This window comes from Drosophila suzukii, chromosome 2R (genome assembly GCF_043229965.1).
Source record: "Drosophila suzukii chromosome 2R, CBGP_Dsuzu_IsoJpt1.0, whole genome shotgun sequence".
Classification (NCBI taxonomy): domain Eukaryota; kingdom Metazoa; phylum Arthropoda; class Insecta; order Diptera; family Drosophilidae; genus Drosophila; species Drosophila suzukii.
In genome coordinates, this window is record NC_092081.1 from 7441775 (window position 1) to 7458952 (window position 17178).

General features: G+C 44.8%; 2 protein-coding genes across 4 annotated transcripts in view; both read left to right on the top strand.

The window, feature by feature from the left end:
• Positions 1 to 14051, top strand: part of LOC108009451 (serine-rich adhesin for platelets) — a 42278-nt gene extending 28227 nt beyond the window's left edge. For 2 of the 3 annotated variants that reach the window (XM_017073817.4, XM_017073815.4), the window contains 5 exons: positions 2556 to 3213; positions 3271 to 3358; positions 9504 to 9953; positions 10103 to 10166; positions 10233 to 14051. In XM_017073817.4, the coding sequence (XP_016929306.3) occupies positions 2556 to 3213; positions 3271 to 3358; positions 9504 to 9953; positions 10103 to 10166; positions 10233 to 13246 (4274 nt within the window). In that variant the 3' untranslated portion in view covers positions 13247 to 14051. Of the gene's footprint in view, positions 1 to 2555; positions 3214 to 3270; positions 3359 to 9269; positions 9414 to 9503; positions 9954 to 10102; positions 10167 to 10232 lie in introns of all 3 variants that reach the window. The other variant, XM_065863857.2, reaches the window with a different exon arrangement.
• A 377-nt stretch (positions 14052 to 14428) lies between these two features.
• Positions 14429 to 16195, top strand: LTV1 (LTV1 ribosome biogenesis factor). Its single transcript, XM_017073937.4, has 2 exons — positions 14429 to 14546; positions 14606 to 16195. Exons 1-2 carry the CDS (start codon positions 14544 to 14546, stop codon positions 16091 to 16093), a joined length of 1491 nt encoding a protein of 496 aa, XP_016929426.3. The 5' UTR covers positions 14429 to 14543; the 3' UTR covers positions 16094 to 16195.
• Positions 16196 to 17178: the final 983 nt, after the last annotated feature.

Genomic DNA, 17178 nt, shown 5'->3' on the forward strand with positions numbered 1-17178 from the left:
ATACGGGATTTCAAGTAATAATAAAAAAATCTTGCTCAATAGACTTTAGATAAATTAGAAATAATGTATACACAATGCTGATGTAATCGGCATGGCCTCATAAAGTGTGAATCACAATGTTGTTAGATGCCAAACTTTTCAATTAAAAACAGCCCAATCTCGAGTTAATTGATCTGAGAACTTTTTAGCCAAGTGTACGAGAAGTACTTTCATTCTCGGGGGCGAAAAAAGTCTGACTGGTGACCCAATTAGGCATTCCATAAATAAACAATTTCACTTGTCAGAGCAGGGGTGGTAATATATATATATATTCCATTCTCGGGCGGTTTAAATTCCATTAGCCTGGTCCCCAAGCAATTTTGGGACAGACAACCAGACACCCCGAAGGGCAATAAATAGAATGACGCGCCAGTGGGCCTCTCCAGCCCCCCAGGTTAATATTTCTATAGCGTATTACCTATGTTTTCATGACTAACCAGCGATGACCAGCCCCAACGCAGGTGAAATTAATCATTAAAATCAAGCCATCAGCAAAGCAACATAAATGAAGTATTCGTACCCATGACAACCCATGTGTTTGGCCATAAACAAATTTGTTTATATACTTAAATACAAGTATACCTATATAGTATGTAGTATCTTTAGCTGTTCGCGTGTCGCGGCCCCAAAACGTGACCGTTTTTTTGATTAGAGGTCGAAGCTTTCTTGGCATTTTTTTTTAGAAATTCTCGTACTTCCGTTCGGTTAGGTTCTTTTCTCTAATTAATATATGGATTTACTTAGGCTGGTATGCAGACTTTCCATTGAGAGATGGGTATTTGTTTGGGTAACTTTCATTTCTGGTAGTGACGCATAAATTGTTGTTGAATCACTTGGGAGATGTAGAGTTTCGGAGATGACTAAAATGTTTATCAGTTTGTTTTCAGTTCAATGAGGTCATCAGGAGCGGGAATCCATACCATTCATTATAAACCCATTTTATAGTGCTTTGTTTATAACGTTTATATGATATGAACTCCAAGTCGTAATATTTACACTTCACTTAGCTCTGATGCACGGATACATATACTTATTAGATTGTGTTCTTACCAATATACTATAGTATATATACTCTTCATTCCTTTATGATCGATAAGAATTTTACCAACCATTGTTCTTTCTTCTGCTTTATCGGGCATGGAAAGAGTACTAACATTATTTAGGTCTACAGCCATAAATTGAAAGAGCTATAAAAGGCAATGCAGCCTTTACAACTCGATTGGTAAAAGTTTTATTTGTAGAATTCGGAGAAGTGATTTCTCCCGAATTACGTAGTAGTTCCCTTGGTAAGAGTTCTCAACCACAGATATCGCATATGCAAACCTTTAGAGAGATAAGATATGACCTTGTCCAGTAATTCCCTATACACCTTTTGCACGTGGTGTCAAATCGGTCTTATCGACGCTTCCCCCATATCAGCCATCTCTCTTACTCCTACAATCTCTCTGTATTTGCTTCTCCTTCGATTGAGAACTTTCCTCCATTAAGAGGTCTTCAGCTTTTGCCTATTATGGTCATGTTTTTGGTCCCATTCGTTTCGTTTTCGCCGTTTATTGTTTACTTCTTATCGCTCATATTGTTCTTAGTATATTGTGGTTTTCACTTATTGAGAAATGACACAGGAATTCTATTAACCATCGATTGGTTTAGCTGCTGAGTAACTGAGGAAGTTGACTTCTTGTCACTTCCTTGGAAGTTATCATGAACTTTTCGATGATATCGTTTTGTTTATGGCTTTATGTAAGATTGTAAAATTGTTTTTTCTCTGAACTTAAATTGCCCCATCAGCACTTTAATAGAAATCTATTTTCAAAATTCTAAACACGGGGGGAAGGGGGAATTAAAGATTCCGTGGATATTACTGCGATAACGAAATTCCCACCTCTGATAATTGAGTTCCCCCCGCCTGAGTGTGAAAACCTAATTCCTGAGAGATTTGGCTCTCACTCTGAAATATTTATGCCCCAAATGTCAATCAAATAGGAATCTTTGCTTTAGTTGTCATTATTATATGTACCTTGTTGCGTCACATGAGGACGGGCAAATCAAATTATCATAGAAGAGTGGTCATGGGTATGAGTTTAAAATATTTAAAATCATAAATCAATACCTAAAAATATGCATATAAAAATGAGTAAAAAAGATTTCACCACTAGAAAACTAATCAAACTAAATTATTAAGAGCAGCCGAGTCCTTAATTTATGTATGGAAATGATTGAGTTTGATTGGCTTTGAGGTTCTTGTTTTATAATTGTATTAAAAATATTGAACTGGTAAAATGAATGAAATATATTTTGCTTATCCATGATTAAATATTGGGCTTTTGACGGTTTCCTCGTAATACATTTAATAAATACAATTATTAATAAATAATTACAGGCTTATTTTTAAGAGTACATTAGGAGTTAAGTTATTTTTTCACCCCAGCATGCGTGCTGTTTTTCAAATTACAAAAACCTAAAAAAAATGTTTTCAAATTGAGTTGAGTTTTTAACCTCCTTTTTGGTCCTTCCAGAGCAACAACAGCAGCAGCAGCAGAAGCGTCGTCGATTTCATCCGCTCCGTAACCTGCGGCGCATCTTCCGGCGACGAACCATAAACAGCTCGGCGGAGAGTCCTGCATCCTGTCAGTCGCCAGGACCCGGATCCTGCAACACCTTGCCACCGCCCGCCAGCAGCAGCAGTGAAAAGAATCTGCGCAGCGGCATAGCTTCTCCACCAGGATCTCCTCTGAATCCGCAGCAACTGAAGGAGAATTACCAAACGCAATCGCTGCCCAAGTCCAAATCCTACGGATCCCATCGCGATGAGCTGCTAAGTGTGCTTCTGGGCAAAAAGCGGGCCAGCAAGCAGGATCACAGCCAGGTGGGAGGTCACTCCCAGTCGCAGACGCAGACCCAATCCCAATCCCAGTCTCAAGCCCAACAGGAGGCCATGTTCCAGGCCCAGCGACAACATGGTGGCGTGGCCGTCTTCCCAGATTCCCTTGGCCTCAACCGGAGCAGCTACTTTGCCGAGCAGAGAATCCAACAGCGCCATCTACGCAGTGTGGGTGACTCCTCGCAGGAGCTGGAATCCGGTTCCGGTTCGGGATCAGGATCAGGACCTGGTGGCCCCGACATCTCCGACAGTCAGCGCAGCCTGAGCGAGGGTCGCCTCTTGGATGTGGACGGGTGAGATTTCCTCCTCTTTTGGTGATATTACTGTGGTAATACAATCTTGAATTCTAGGGATTACTCTCGAGATACCCTGTCTCAGTCACATGACAGCGTCTTTTCCGAATCAGCCACAGCTAGCAGTCTGTCTATTGTACTCAAGGTGAGTCCCTAAATATTTAGTAATATCAAAGTTATAGAATCACTTGCTTTTATTAAAGAAAGTCCCATTACAACTTACTATAATTCTGCAGAATTGAACTATGGTTATTAACATTTTGATAATAAGGAAGGCAGATTTTTTAGTACATCCTTTAAAACATAACTAAGAGTACGACTGTATTGGCTTTAAAAATAAAGTAACGATAAATTTGTATCTTATTAAAGGTTCAGCATCGTATCTGAAGTCTGTTATAGCAAATTTATTTTGTTGTTTTCCTTATCTAAACTGTCCTTTGATCAGAATTGTTTAACCTGTCAGGATTAGAAGTTTCTTTATATATGAAAAGATTTTTTATAAGAGTATGGATTGTTCAATCCTCATAAACATCCTCATCTAAAAATTCTTTTTTAATAATCTAAACTCTTCTTTGATCTGTTTTTTTGATATTCAAAAAGCTTATTACTTTATCTCTTCCCCGAAAAAAGTTCACGACCCTTGGGTCACTGGGGAAATCTGCTTGATGTTTTTGTTATCTGAACATTTGTGCTGCAATCAATCTAAATTGATTTTAATCAAATTCAATTGGCGCCTTTGTTGGTTTATCTGCATTTGTGCTGACCGAATCTCCCCCAAAGTCCATTGACTCACATTCGATTGAGGCTTTTGTTTGATTGTTTATGGTTTTCGGTGTTCCTGGGAGAGAAAACAACATTGTATCTTCGATAAAGAAGTATTCATTGGGCATTTTTCTATTAAGATAAGTTAAATAACCGCAGCCGATGGAAATACCCCAAATCAGATATCAATAACCATTTACCACTTCGTGCCTATTTGAAGACAATTGCAAACTACCAAATTGAATTACATTAAAAGTTGTGCCGAAAGAAAGTCCAAAATAAAATAGTCTGGATAAGATGGTTATCTAATAAACCAAAACATCATGATGTACATCATTATCGCCGTTACTGCATAAGTCGGTTGAGCTTTTTCTCTTCTTTTTTTTTTTGTTTTTAAGTGAAAAAGAAAAACTGTAGACTACGCACGCGTTTTGCAACTGGAAACCGAAACCAATGTTAGGAATTACACTGAAAGAAATAGTGATGTTTTTCAATTCATAAATAAAATGAATTTTCAAGCATTCTGTATCTATTTATTTAGATTTTATTTAAACAAGGAAGTAATGAAAGTTATTATAAAAACTAGATACATGTATAGAGTATTTTTTCTGTTGACTTTTAAGTTCAACCAATATAGGGTCTTGAAGAAATGAAGAAAATATTTTTTCGAAAACTATATTTACCCTTTTAAAACATTTAAAAAATAATAATATTAAATTGTTCTAAGGAAAGTGAGTTTGGATAATGGTTTCCTTGAACCAGCGTTAAATTCAAAATAAACCTAATTTGTATGCAATATTTTCTTTCTGTGCACTGACTGCAGTAAGTCTTCGCCCCACCCGCCAAACACCCTCCTCCCCCTTGAAACTCCCGCTTTTCCCGGCGATTTTCCACCTCTGGCAGCGCGTGGCAATTTGCGGCTTCTTCTGGCAGTCGGCTGCTACTTCTATTGCTTCTTCGGTTTCTGGACAAACGAGTTGCCAGCCGATGGCCGCTTGGCCGCTTCTTGTTATTCCACTTTTTTCCACTTGGCCAGTCCTCCTCATTTTCCCCCTTTTTCCCTCATTCCCCCGCAGCTCCCAGCTTATTTGCCAACCTGGTTAGCAAATAAATCGCATTTCTTTCTGTTTCTATGCTATTGAACTCCTGCAAGTTTTCCGCTAAATCAGTTTGCATCGAGACTTTAGCCAGTGAAGACATCTAGTGTGCTCTCCGGTCGCCCCATTCCGAATCCGAACTTTTCGATCCGCGCTATGTCCACGATCCTCGGGATTCCTGGACTCTAGCCAAGTGAAGAAGTTACCGAACCAGCGATTTAACGGTCCCACTGGGTAACTGTGCTGGAGATTGGAAGAACTGCGATTCCTTAGTTATAGGATGGTATAGAGAGTGTTGGGGATTAGCTAGATTAGACAGGCGGAAGTCTATAGAGCTGGAAGGAATTTTAGTGATTGGTCTTGAAAGCTTATCATTTTACTTGATATATATAACTTGGCATTGATGTTTTTATTAGATATATAAACTTTTTTATGATATGGTCATACGATCATTATATTTTAACCGAATTGTCAAAGTAGACTGTGGGTTTACATAAAACATGCATTTTAATACGAAATGAATTCGTTTCTGTATAACTACAGGGCAATCCTATATAATCTGGTTAATATACTTTGAAAATAACACATTGTAAACAGATACTATGTATATATATGAGGCATTTTAGTTATCTTACTTTTATTGCCTTGGTTCGTTAAGGTTTATTAGTTAGACTTATGATTGTCTTCCCAGTATGCATTTCCAGGAAAAGATTCAAGTTCCATAAATTCTCTTTCCATTCCTCCTTCAGTATACACATCTTCTAAGACCATTCTGTCCTGGGCTCCCTGTTAATCCTCCCGTCAGTTGAGTTGACTTGGAGATTTTCCTTTGAAAAGCTGAAGAGCAGGTCGGAAAACGAGCTTAGGTCTATAAATATTTACCAGCAGATGTGATCCCAGAGTCAGAGTCCGAGCTCTTGGCCAACCAGTTTGATGAATTAATTGCGGATAAATAGAAAGAGAAAAACATCTACACGATGGCCATAATGGAAAAACTAAATGACAATGTAGTGGAGCGATTTGCAGGAAGGTATGGGGAAATCAGGGGATCTCAAGATCTGAAGAGATGGGGGGATGGGTGGGCATTTAGCCCGGACGACTTGGAATGACAGCGATATGGTAACACGGTAACACGCATTAAAGACGCCTGGGAGCGAGCATGGCCGTCATCGGAATTGGATGTGGATTGGGATGGGGATTTGGATGTGGATGTGGATTGGAGGGGGCAACATTTCACACGCTTCACGCTAATTGACCAACTCTGGCGGGGATGGGGAAAAGCAATCCTCAGTAGTACCGACATGCCGACTTCCTAGCACTCCCGACACTCCAAATTTCATTTTCGGCCTACATTCGTTTTGCGCCAACATGAGATCTGTGACACTTCCCGTCTGGTGGGCTCCATTCCACACATTATGCAATCCTTCATCCACGACTGCATTTGCCTATCGCCTGGATTTCCGCATCCATTAGGAGTACATTTTTGGTCCCATGTCCAATCATCATTGCTGCATCCGCGTTGGGATTTTAATTGCATTTCTTCGCACGCCGATGGGCGCATTCTGGAGTTTGCAGAAGGGGGGGCTTAGAAATGCGGCCCATGTCCATATGGGATGGCCACTTCTACTTTGGCCCACTTCCCGGCCCCACTTTCCGCGCACTTGGGTTGACAGCCGAGGAGAAATTGATTCGAGGCGATTGGATTTGATGTGATGTCTGGTGCAGTTGATGTGCGAGGCAGCCAGAGGAGTCCACTCGAGTGATGGGTGAGAGTTGGGAGAAGGGTTCTTGGATACTCACATGGTGTGTCTGCCATGGAGAAAGCTTAGCTCAAGTTTTTAGTATGTGTAACTAACAAACTAATCACACATCATTAAGAAAGCAGTCAGCAAAGGCGAATTTTGAAAGGTTTTTGTAGGTATTTCAGATATTATAAAGTAATAATGTTCTAATTTTTATAAAAAGTATTGGCAACCTATAATAAATCTAAAATATATTTTTATGGTTGAATGGTATCCTAGGAGTTAGGTTTCTTGGTTTTTTACTCTTCTCTGTTATAGCCACTCTTATGCATTTAAACATATTCTAAATGGCAACTTTACAGAATATTCAAAATGTATCACATTCAGCTGTAATAGTTTCAAAGTTATATATGATGTATTTTTAAAAATAAACGCCTATATCTGATCTTAACCCACTGAAGTGAAGTATCAATCAATTGAATCAGATCCGCCATGCAATTGATCTACATAAATATTCCATTCGATATTATGGTCGAAGTCAGGGTCAATTCACGTTGGCCATTCGCCGATTGGGGCTACCAGCTAAATGCACACTCTTTAGAGCGTTTATCCCACTTGCAGATGGCGGCCATTTGTTTAACTCGCATTTAAAATGCAACTCGGTTGGAATCGCAGTGATGCAATTGCATTTAATTCAATGCGATTGCCATGTGCCTCCCACTTGGCCAACTGTTGTGCCCGTTCTCTGGACGAAAACCCCCGTCTTTCAAGTTGCGGTAATCAATGTTGGCGGTTGAGTTGTGTGTGGCCATGTTGGGAGCCGACTACCCAACTATCCAAGTATACAACTGGCCACCGACTGGTCCCCCTTTTCCTCCATCCCCTTGAGTTGGCCCACTCGCCAAGTGGGCCAATAAATCAGTGAACGTGACGGGTCGGGTCCGCTCTGCGATTTTCCTGCTCAAATGCGAAGTGCAACTTGGCCAAGAAGTCTCTTTCCGCTGCAGGTAGCTCCGCTGAATAATGGGTTAAGGGTCGCAGGATGGGAACTACCTGGTGCTGCCTGGTACTGGCACCTCGAAAAATTCCATGAAATAGGAACAGATGTGCACGATTATGTAAAATATTAAGATTTGGTAAGAATATACAGTGCAAAAATGATAGAATTCAGAAAACTAATAGTATATTACAACTTGTTCATGAGGCTTCAGAAATTCTCTGAATTCATAATTATAAAGGCGGATTTCTCAATGTCTTGTTAAGGTTCTAGTATTTCATATTTAAGAGAAAGCTAGCATGATGTTTAATTCTTCTGTTTGAATTTATCTGTTATCACACGATAAGGTGTGAAATTGGGTATGACAAATCTGAAAAGGAGTACTTTTGTTGTCAGTTTCCCATTTTTTAAAAGCGTTAACCTGACATTGAGAAATCGGACCACAGATTAGGTTTAACATGTTTATAATATACGTAGGGCCGTTTTCATATTCTAACTAAAAGTAGGTTTTAAACATAGGAAATTTAGAGTGAAACATACCGACAAGAAAATGGCCTTCAACATACCGCTAAATTTTCCTTTGTACTGTAAAGTTAAAGGACATAAATGTTTTGTTGTGTGATTTCATCATAAAAATAACTGACTAATTAGTGTAAAATTGGCTTCGAAGTAAACTTCACCTATCCACTAGGAAGCAGGCGCCCAGATAGATCATCTTGCAGAACATTGAACTCGCCCCCAAATCCCCAATTGCAATTGTTTAACTAGAACTGATGGGCGAGGTCTTTAACCTGAACCAGCCCGGCACTTAATCCTCGAGCAATGAGCTCCCAAAAATAGCATCCCCACTAGAAATGAGTCCAACAAACAGATGGCGACGTCACGCGCCTCAAACATTGATAGATGAACGACATGGGATGCGGGAAAAAGGAGGGAATTCCGGGAGTTGGAGGAGGGCTATTCGGACTCGTTTGTTTACCTTTGGACAGAGTTCGGGTCCCTCGAGTCCTACCCTTGAAAATCAGTCGAGAGCTGACAACAAACAGATCTCCAGTGCCTGCCCTGCACCCAATTATCTTCGTCTAGGTAAAAAGAAAATGTGACGCCATTTCCATTTTCATTCCCATTTTCATTTCACTCTCGATGCATCTGCATCTGCATCTGCATCTTCAGTTGCACATTGCACTTGGGTGTCGTCAGTTGCCGCTGCTCGAGTTGAAAGTGAAATCTTTGAGATCGCGTGATCCGCTTGGCAGAGATATTTCCATAGTTCATAATTATCGTAGCGATGGTAGCCGGAGGTTCGGGTTCTCTTAGGGCGCAGGGAAATCCCTTCCAGCTTTCGTTTGCGGTAAGAATTTGGGAGGGGCTCTCAAATATAAAATAAGGAATCGCAGGTCTGTTCCGGAACCACAGTTACCCAGATAAAATAGGGTATTCCCTATCAGTCATTTGTAGCCTCGTCTGCGTTGTGAGGCCCGCCAAATGATCGACTTTAAGCAGAATCCCTTTAAGATGAAACTGGGCGGCTCCTCCATGGGCGAGAGTCGCCTGGGACGCAGTTGTCTGCGAGCTCGTTTCGTTTTCCGCTGGAAAAGCTGGGTAACCCAACTAACCACATAAGAAACCCCCTGAAACACCTAGTTCCTAATCAAAAAACCCAAATAACACCCATATCTTTTTGAATTCCAGGCGGAACTGACGGATGTCTTGCGAAAGCGACGTAATAGACCCGATGCCTCCGACGAGGATTTGGGTCTGCCCCGAAGTCCAGCTTCGCCACAACGAAGGGCAGCGGGTGGAACTAGCAGCAGTAGGAATACTTCTGCCGTGGGTCACCAGTCGCGGGGTCACCACCACAGTGAGGTCTCCTCGCTGAGCCTTGTGAGCGTAAACAGTGCCGAGGCGGAGACGGAGGATAGCCAGAGCAGCTCCCATCACCACCGCCAGCACCACTCGCGGGTGTCCACCAGCTCGTCCATCTCGGTGGGATCGGACATACTGCGATCCCATCACGAGGACGATGTGGACGCCGTGGGCGGGGAACGCCACCGCCTTTCACATGCGGCGGCCAAGCACAAAATGGCCATCAGGCCGGTGAAAAAGAAGGGACCCACCAGGCAGCATCGCATGACTTTGGAGGTGAGTGGTTGTACATTCCTTTTTACTAGAATAATATTTTTCAATAAAAAAAATAATAAATAAATTAAATTAAATAAAAATTAAATAAAATTAAATTATACGATATGCTTATATTTTTTATAAACTAATTGAAATCCTTTTTCTTTTAGACTTCCATTCCGGAGGCCAATGAGGATGTGCTGAAAATGAGCCCTGGATTGAGAGCTGTTCATGGTAAGTGGTTTGGAAAGTACAGAGATATATAGAGTAATCTAACATAATCTTAAATCCTCCATTTAGAAGCCGACCTCAAGAGCAAGACGCGCTCCTTGCCACCGAAGACTCTGACTGCCATTGCGCCACCTGTCCAGGTGAACGCCGCCAGCTCGGTGACCACCAAGCGGACCAAGACAATCGAGCAGAGCTCCAGCATCACCACAGTGACCAGCTCGTCCACGTCCTCCTCCACAAGCCAGATGTTCGGACTTCGAGGCCTGACCACCAAGACCAATGCGCTGCTGGAGAATCGTGGAGAGTCGTCCACGGATGGTGATGATTTCCTGGCCAACGAGAGGGAGGCCACCGAGAGTGGCTTTCTGCGCCGCCTGATCCATCGGAACTCCAAGAGATCGATAGCCAGGGCCAATGATGGCGTGGAGGATACGGACTCCAGCCAGAGTGTGGCGAAGAAGCTGCAGATCTCGACCTCCTGCCTGGAGGCAGCTGCTCGGGAACCCCTCCAAGTGCCGGACAAGTCCCGCAGTGCCACCTCCCACGAGCAGCACATCCAGGAGACGCGGCAGACAATCAAGCGGGAGATCCACAACGAGGGCAAGCATGGACTGAATGCCATGGTCAGTAACTATGGAGTCCATCCACATCCGCCCACGGCATTGAAACCCAAATCGGGTCCTGCTGCCAGGCAGCGTTACCTGCCCAAGGAACTGGGGGCCATGCCACCGGTGGAGAAGCTCCCCTCGGGCAACGATGTGACCAACTTGCTGTCGAAGAGCTCGCGGGGCAACGACACCTTCCAGTCCACCACTTTGGTGCGGGAACAGCAGACCAAAGTGGAGTCCTCGTCCTCCTCCACCTCCACCGCCACACATTTCGAGAGGAAAGCGAAGATTGTGGGCCTGAGTGCCTTCCAGCAGAAGCTGTCGCGATCCAGCGACTCAGTGGGCCAGCACTCCAGCTCCTCCAACTCGTTGGAGACCAGCACGGATGAGCCCTCGCCACTGTACTACGAGGAGAAGCAGCGCAAGACGGTGGAGAAGTCACGCAGCTTCCGGAACTACGAGGATGAGCCGGTGGACTCCACTTCTGTGCACAACAACATGCCCAGTTTGCCGGATCTGTCGCTGAGTTTCCGGGTGCCCGCCTATTACAAGCAGACGCCCCAATCTCCCTGCTCTCCGATGTCACCCAATGCCAAGTGTGTATCCCTGGGATTCGAGATCAACGACAACAAGTTGCTGCAGGCACGAGCTGAATCCACGGGTCAGTTGCCATCTGTGGTTAAGACGTCACCTCAGAAAACCATGGCCACCACAAAACTGATTGTGAGTAGTCCAGGAACAGCGAACATCTCCCAGATCGAGCAGAACATCGACCTGATCGTCAAGTCGCCCATGGTGAGCGTTCTGAGGAAGTCCGGTAATGTGGCGGAGAAGCTGCCCAAGGAGCCATCTACTCCGACCAAGCAGCGACCCAAGCTGCTGGATCTGGGAGCAAAGATCACAGCTCCGGCGGCGAATCCCACCCCGAGTCCGGCGAGTCCCCTGACCAAGAGTGCCAAGCTCTCCAACAGTCCGCCAACATCTCCGGCCAAGGGACAAAACTCTTCTTCCTCCTCGAATAGTCGACGGAATTCCAGCAATGTGGAGGTCACCGGCGAGCCGGAGTTCATGAAGATCCAGCTAAATCGCGTGGATCAGGCGCGTCTGCACAACAAGGCCAATCACCTGGTGCTGGCCAAGAATTTGAAGTCACCCACGGAGAGGAGTCAGAGCAGCGATGACCTCAGTTTCAGACGAACCAGCAGCGAGAATCTGGCGGGGATTGAGATTGTGGAGCACCCAGTTCAGGTCAAGCCTTTGAGTCCCGTGGTCAGGCCGACGACTCTGGAGCCCAGTTTGGGCAGGCAATTGAGATCCGTGAGTGCCAACAGTGTGAGGACGAGTTATGGAAGTAGCAGTGAGGGATTAGCCACACCGGTTACCCCCGCCACCACTCCAAGTACACCCAAAAGCAATGGATTGCCCAAGAGTAATCCCATTACTCCCAGGAGCGGAAAGGAAGCTAAGGAGCCAGTGAGTCCCAGGGAGCCGGCGAAGAGCAATCGCCTTTCGCTGGAGGAACGCAAGCGGTTGTTCCTCAGCGAGGAGCGATCAAAGGTGGCGGAGCAGCGCAGGAAGTCCATTACCAAAACGGAGGTCACTCCATCTGCTTCTGCACCACCCACTCCCTCGGTGATTCCAACCTCTCCTGCCATTCCAGTCGTCACTCCCGTGGCCTCGCCCACCACACCCGAAACCTGCGAGATCAATGGCAACATGGGCTCACCCACCTCCAATCCCGTGGTGCTGCGCAAGAAATCCTTTGCCAGCTGCAATGGCAATCCCAGTCCCTCCAAGGACGATCCCACGCCGGAGCTGATGAAGGTATTTGCCCGCCGTTCGCTAAAGGTGAAGGATGACGACGTGGTGACCCTGCCGCAGGTGCAGGCACAGCCGCTACCTCCTGCTCCAGTGACCACCACCAGTAAGAAACTTCAATCCAGTGGTGGAAGTGGAGGTCAGAGCGTGGACAGCGACAAGGAGAACCAGTCGAACAGCGAGGAGAAACTGGACAAACTGGCGACCAAGAGCGAGTCCCAGGTGACCCATCATCCGAACAACAATCGCAATTCGGTGGCCGACTTTCGCAATCTCAACCATAACCACAACAACAATAATCTTCAGCAGCAGCAGCAGCAGAAGGTGCCGCCCAAGGTGGTCACTTATCTGCCCCCCATCAAGAGCAACAATCAGGGACGCAGTAGCCTGAATAACAACATGAGCAACAATAATTCAAGTGCAAAGCCCCCGGGAGAAAGATTCTCCCTGCAACTGAAGCAGGCCAATCCCATGGCAACTACTCCATCCTCTCCAGCAGCAGCAACACCTGTTGCAATGCCACCAGCAACACCTGCAACATCTGCAGCTGGAACACCCAGTAAACCCATCGAGAGATCCGCCACCGTGGGCGAGTTCAAGGGAATCCACCAGAGACGCGCCGAGTGGGAGCAAAGGGCCAAGGAGGCGCTTAAATAGGGGATTTAATCAAGGATCACCTGATCCCTGAGCGGACCAGACTGTACCTAGCCTAGCTGCAATCCAAGTGCTTTCGTCTAGTGATGCCCTCAATCGAACTGGGGAGGCAACAAAATTACTAAGGGAATAATCAAATTATCATTATAAAAAAACACATTAGCTAAAAAACCTGTAAAGAATCGCAAATGAAATCAAAGTTGAGGGCGCCGGACTGTCCGTAGGTCATCCAAAGACAATAGCGACCTGCTCGGGTCCGGCTCCCAAAAAACACTCTATAGGCAATAACTATATACCGATCTTCAAAAAGTGACTAGCGTATACTTATTTTTAGTCTATCCAGCGTATCGTTTACAAATTGAGAAAATAAGCTTCGTTTCGAATTTGTTCTGTGCATGTCGAGAAATGTTATCAAATAAACTAAAGTGCAACTAACTCTTAATTGACATAAAAAAAAAAATTTAAAAAAACTTAAGGACTGTGAGTATAATTACGCGTAGCAAGGAGCCTGATATTCGAAACATTTGATTTACTTTAAGTTGATATTTTGCAAGCTTTTAATCGGTAGGAGAGAATGATTTTACTATTTAGGCTAACTATTATTACTTTCTACCTTGTTTATGTATAATTATAACCTTTGAAGTCTGCTGAGATTACAGATCCCTGAGTGTAACGAATGGAAATCCAAACATATTCACACCCAAGTGTATTTAAAGCATTGCGATTGTACAATTGTTGTCAAAGGGACAAGTTTGTAAATGTACATACAAATAAATAAAATCGAACTAATAAATATCCAAGTAAAGAATTTTTTTCGTTTATTTTCCAAACATGTTTTGGATGGGTTACGTTTTGGTAAAATTGGGATAGAATTTATAGATTTTCTTGCTTACATTTTATCAGGATCGTTGTGAAAACTGGATGAGTCCAAGAAATGTCTACTTTAAATCACCCTCTATCTATCTATTGTGATGTTTGAGTCAATAAAAAAGGTTTTAAGTTGCAATTATAAAGCAGTAGCTGCCAAAATTCCAGGCTATTTGCAATCAAGAAAATTTTATTTTATTTTATGGGCTCAAAAACATTTTTTTAGCTTCATAATCGTTAAATCAAAAAGAAATCATTTGGCGCCAAGTTTTTGAATTAACTAAAACGCTGCCCAACACTGAACCAAACTACGCAGTGCCCCCAACAGTGTGACCGTAGGACTGCAACTGAAAAATCCCTTTCTGGGTGGCAGCTCCAGCAGGCACATGTGTTTTTCTGTATTTACAAAAGATTTCCCGAAAACAATCCAATAATGGTGGGTAAAACACATCTATACCGTTTAAAACCCTTCTAATTGACAACCCCCCACTGCAGGTCAAGGGCAAGAAGCCGTACATTGACCGCAAGAAGGCGGTCACCTTCCATTTGGTGCATCGCAGTCAGCACGATCCTCTGGTGACCGATGAAAATGCTCCGCAGAGGGTGCTTCTCGAGGCGGCGGCCCGTCAGCAGAAGCCTAAAGAGGAGGCACCAACCACCACTGATCCCGAGAAGCGTCAGGAGGAGCTGAAGAAGTTCGGCATCCACTTCGACGACGACTATGATTACATGCAGCATCTGAAGAAGCGCGAGAACGACGTGGTTTGGGAGTTCATGGAGAATCCCAATCAGGCGAGGAAACAGAAGCTCCAGGATCCCGAGAAGCCGGGCCCGGCACCTAAGCTAATCCTGCCCAGCTCCGTGTTCGCCAGCGAGTTCGAGGAGTCCGAGGGTATGCTTAACAAGGCAGCTCCGCAAACCCTTCGCCTTGACTGGGATCCCGATGTGGTGGCCGCTCTGGACAGCGATTGCGAGCACGAGGATTTGGATGATGACTTCGTAATGCAGGCTATGGCTGAGGGCGACTCCGATGACGAGGACTGGGATGGCGAAGAGGGAGACGAGGAGGAACACTCCGACATGGACTTCGATTCCGATGACCTTAACGAGGAGGAAGACGAGGACGAGCTGATGGATCGCCTGGCGCCGTTGATGCGCGAACGTCGCTTTGACGATGAGGAGGTTAAGTCGCGCTTCACGGAATACTCCATGTCCTCCAGCGTGATCCGGCGTAACGAGCAGCTCTCCCTGCTGGACGATCGCTTCGAGAAGTTCTACGCCTCATATGATGATCCGGAGCTAGGCGACCTGGCCCTGGAGGACATCGAGGGCAACTGGCACCAAAAACATCCCGTTGTGATGCAGTGCTTTAAGGAGTTCAAGAAGAAGGACAAGAGCATCGAGTATAACAAAGAGTGGGATCGCGAGCGCATCGAAAAGTACCGGAATGTGGTCGAGGGTGAGCAGGATCCCACGGAAGAGCTGGTGGACTATGAGGTGGACGACCCCAAGCAGAAGAAGTGGGACTGTGAGTCCATATTGTCAACCTACTCGAATATCTACAATCACCCGAAGGTGATCGACGAGCCACGTCGCAGTCGTCGTTCCAGTGCCAGCACAACTCCAGCTCCCATACAGATCGATCCGAAGACAGGATTGCCCACAAATGTCCTTCGTAATGGGGTCGATGGCCAATTGACAGCAAAAGCCTTGGCTAATCTGGCCGATGAATCATCCGCTGCCGCTGGGCCAAAATCACTATGCGCCAAATCGGTGCTCTCCACATTAAGCGTTCTGTCCATCAGGCCCAAGGACGAAACCCCTGAGGAGAAAAAGGAGCGGAAGCGCTTGCTTAAGGACTATCGCAACGAGCGTCGCATCGAAAAGAAGGCCAACTCGGAAGCCTTCAAGGAGGAGAAGAAACGGCAGACGCACGTAAAGATCAACCAGCGAACCAACCAGCAAGGAGCCTCCATTGTCTAGCTTAAGTTTCCGGCTCTGTTCTCTAGGCTTAAATGTGAAATGTATACACAGGCGTATATATTAAGTGATATCTATAAACGAAGGATTGGATAAACCGACAAACTGTTGCCGTTATTGCGGAAATAGTCCATCCGATTTAGAGGCCCTCGCTCCGGGAGTTGGAGTCGGCCCGGGATGTCGCCTTTTGTTGGCGTCATCGTCAGTTGTCAGCCGACCATTAATCAAAGTGGCTGACTGTGCCGCACGCGCTGTGGCTATAAACCACAACAACTATGCCACATCGCGATACCCTGGAAAAGAACGCAGCGAATGTCCTGCCTGGCGGCAATTAGCCCTAACTGACTGACTGTCTGGCTGGCTGACAACAAGTTTAGTCTAGCGATTCGCGAACTGCTAACTAGCTCGACGGGCCAACATCAAGCGGAATCAACAGCAAGGCAATCGAAGCGAAAATAAAATAAACTCCATTTCATTGTCCGTTCGCAAGCAGCAACAGCAACTACAAGAATGTTATAACAAAGTGGCTTTTTACCTCGCCGTAAGTCCATATGTACAGCCTGTAGTAGCGCCTACATCAAGTATATGCACGACATGTCTGTGTCAGTGCGCTACTATATATTATAGTCGCGGGTTCTACAAACGCGATTTGTATTTACACAGCCATATAGAAATTTCCCACGAGGACTGAGGTCTGGGGTCTAGGGGCCATTCAGGCCTCGTTTCCAGCCCTTGGGCACTGCTTAGTGGCAGGTGGGGAATCGCTTTGGTGTGGCAGTTGTTTAGTGTTTTGGTTATTTTGTGGAATTTTCAAGTCAACTCGCATGCACTTGGTTGGAAAACCCCACGGATGTCAGTCAAGTCGAGCTGTTAGGGATTTATCTAGAGTCCTCATGTGTAGATAGTTATATATTAGGTGACTAGATCAGAAAGATCTCAAATGTACAATTGATGATAGATGATATTATGTATAATTTTGAAAAACCATGCTTTAACCAGTCCTCATTTCTGAAAGATCTGTTAATTTTTGCCATAGAAACTCGAAACCCGAAGAACCAAATAGGCCCAATATCCTACTATATATATAC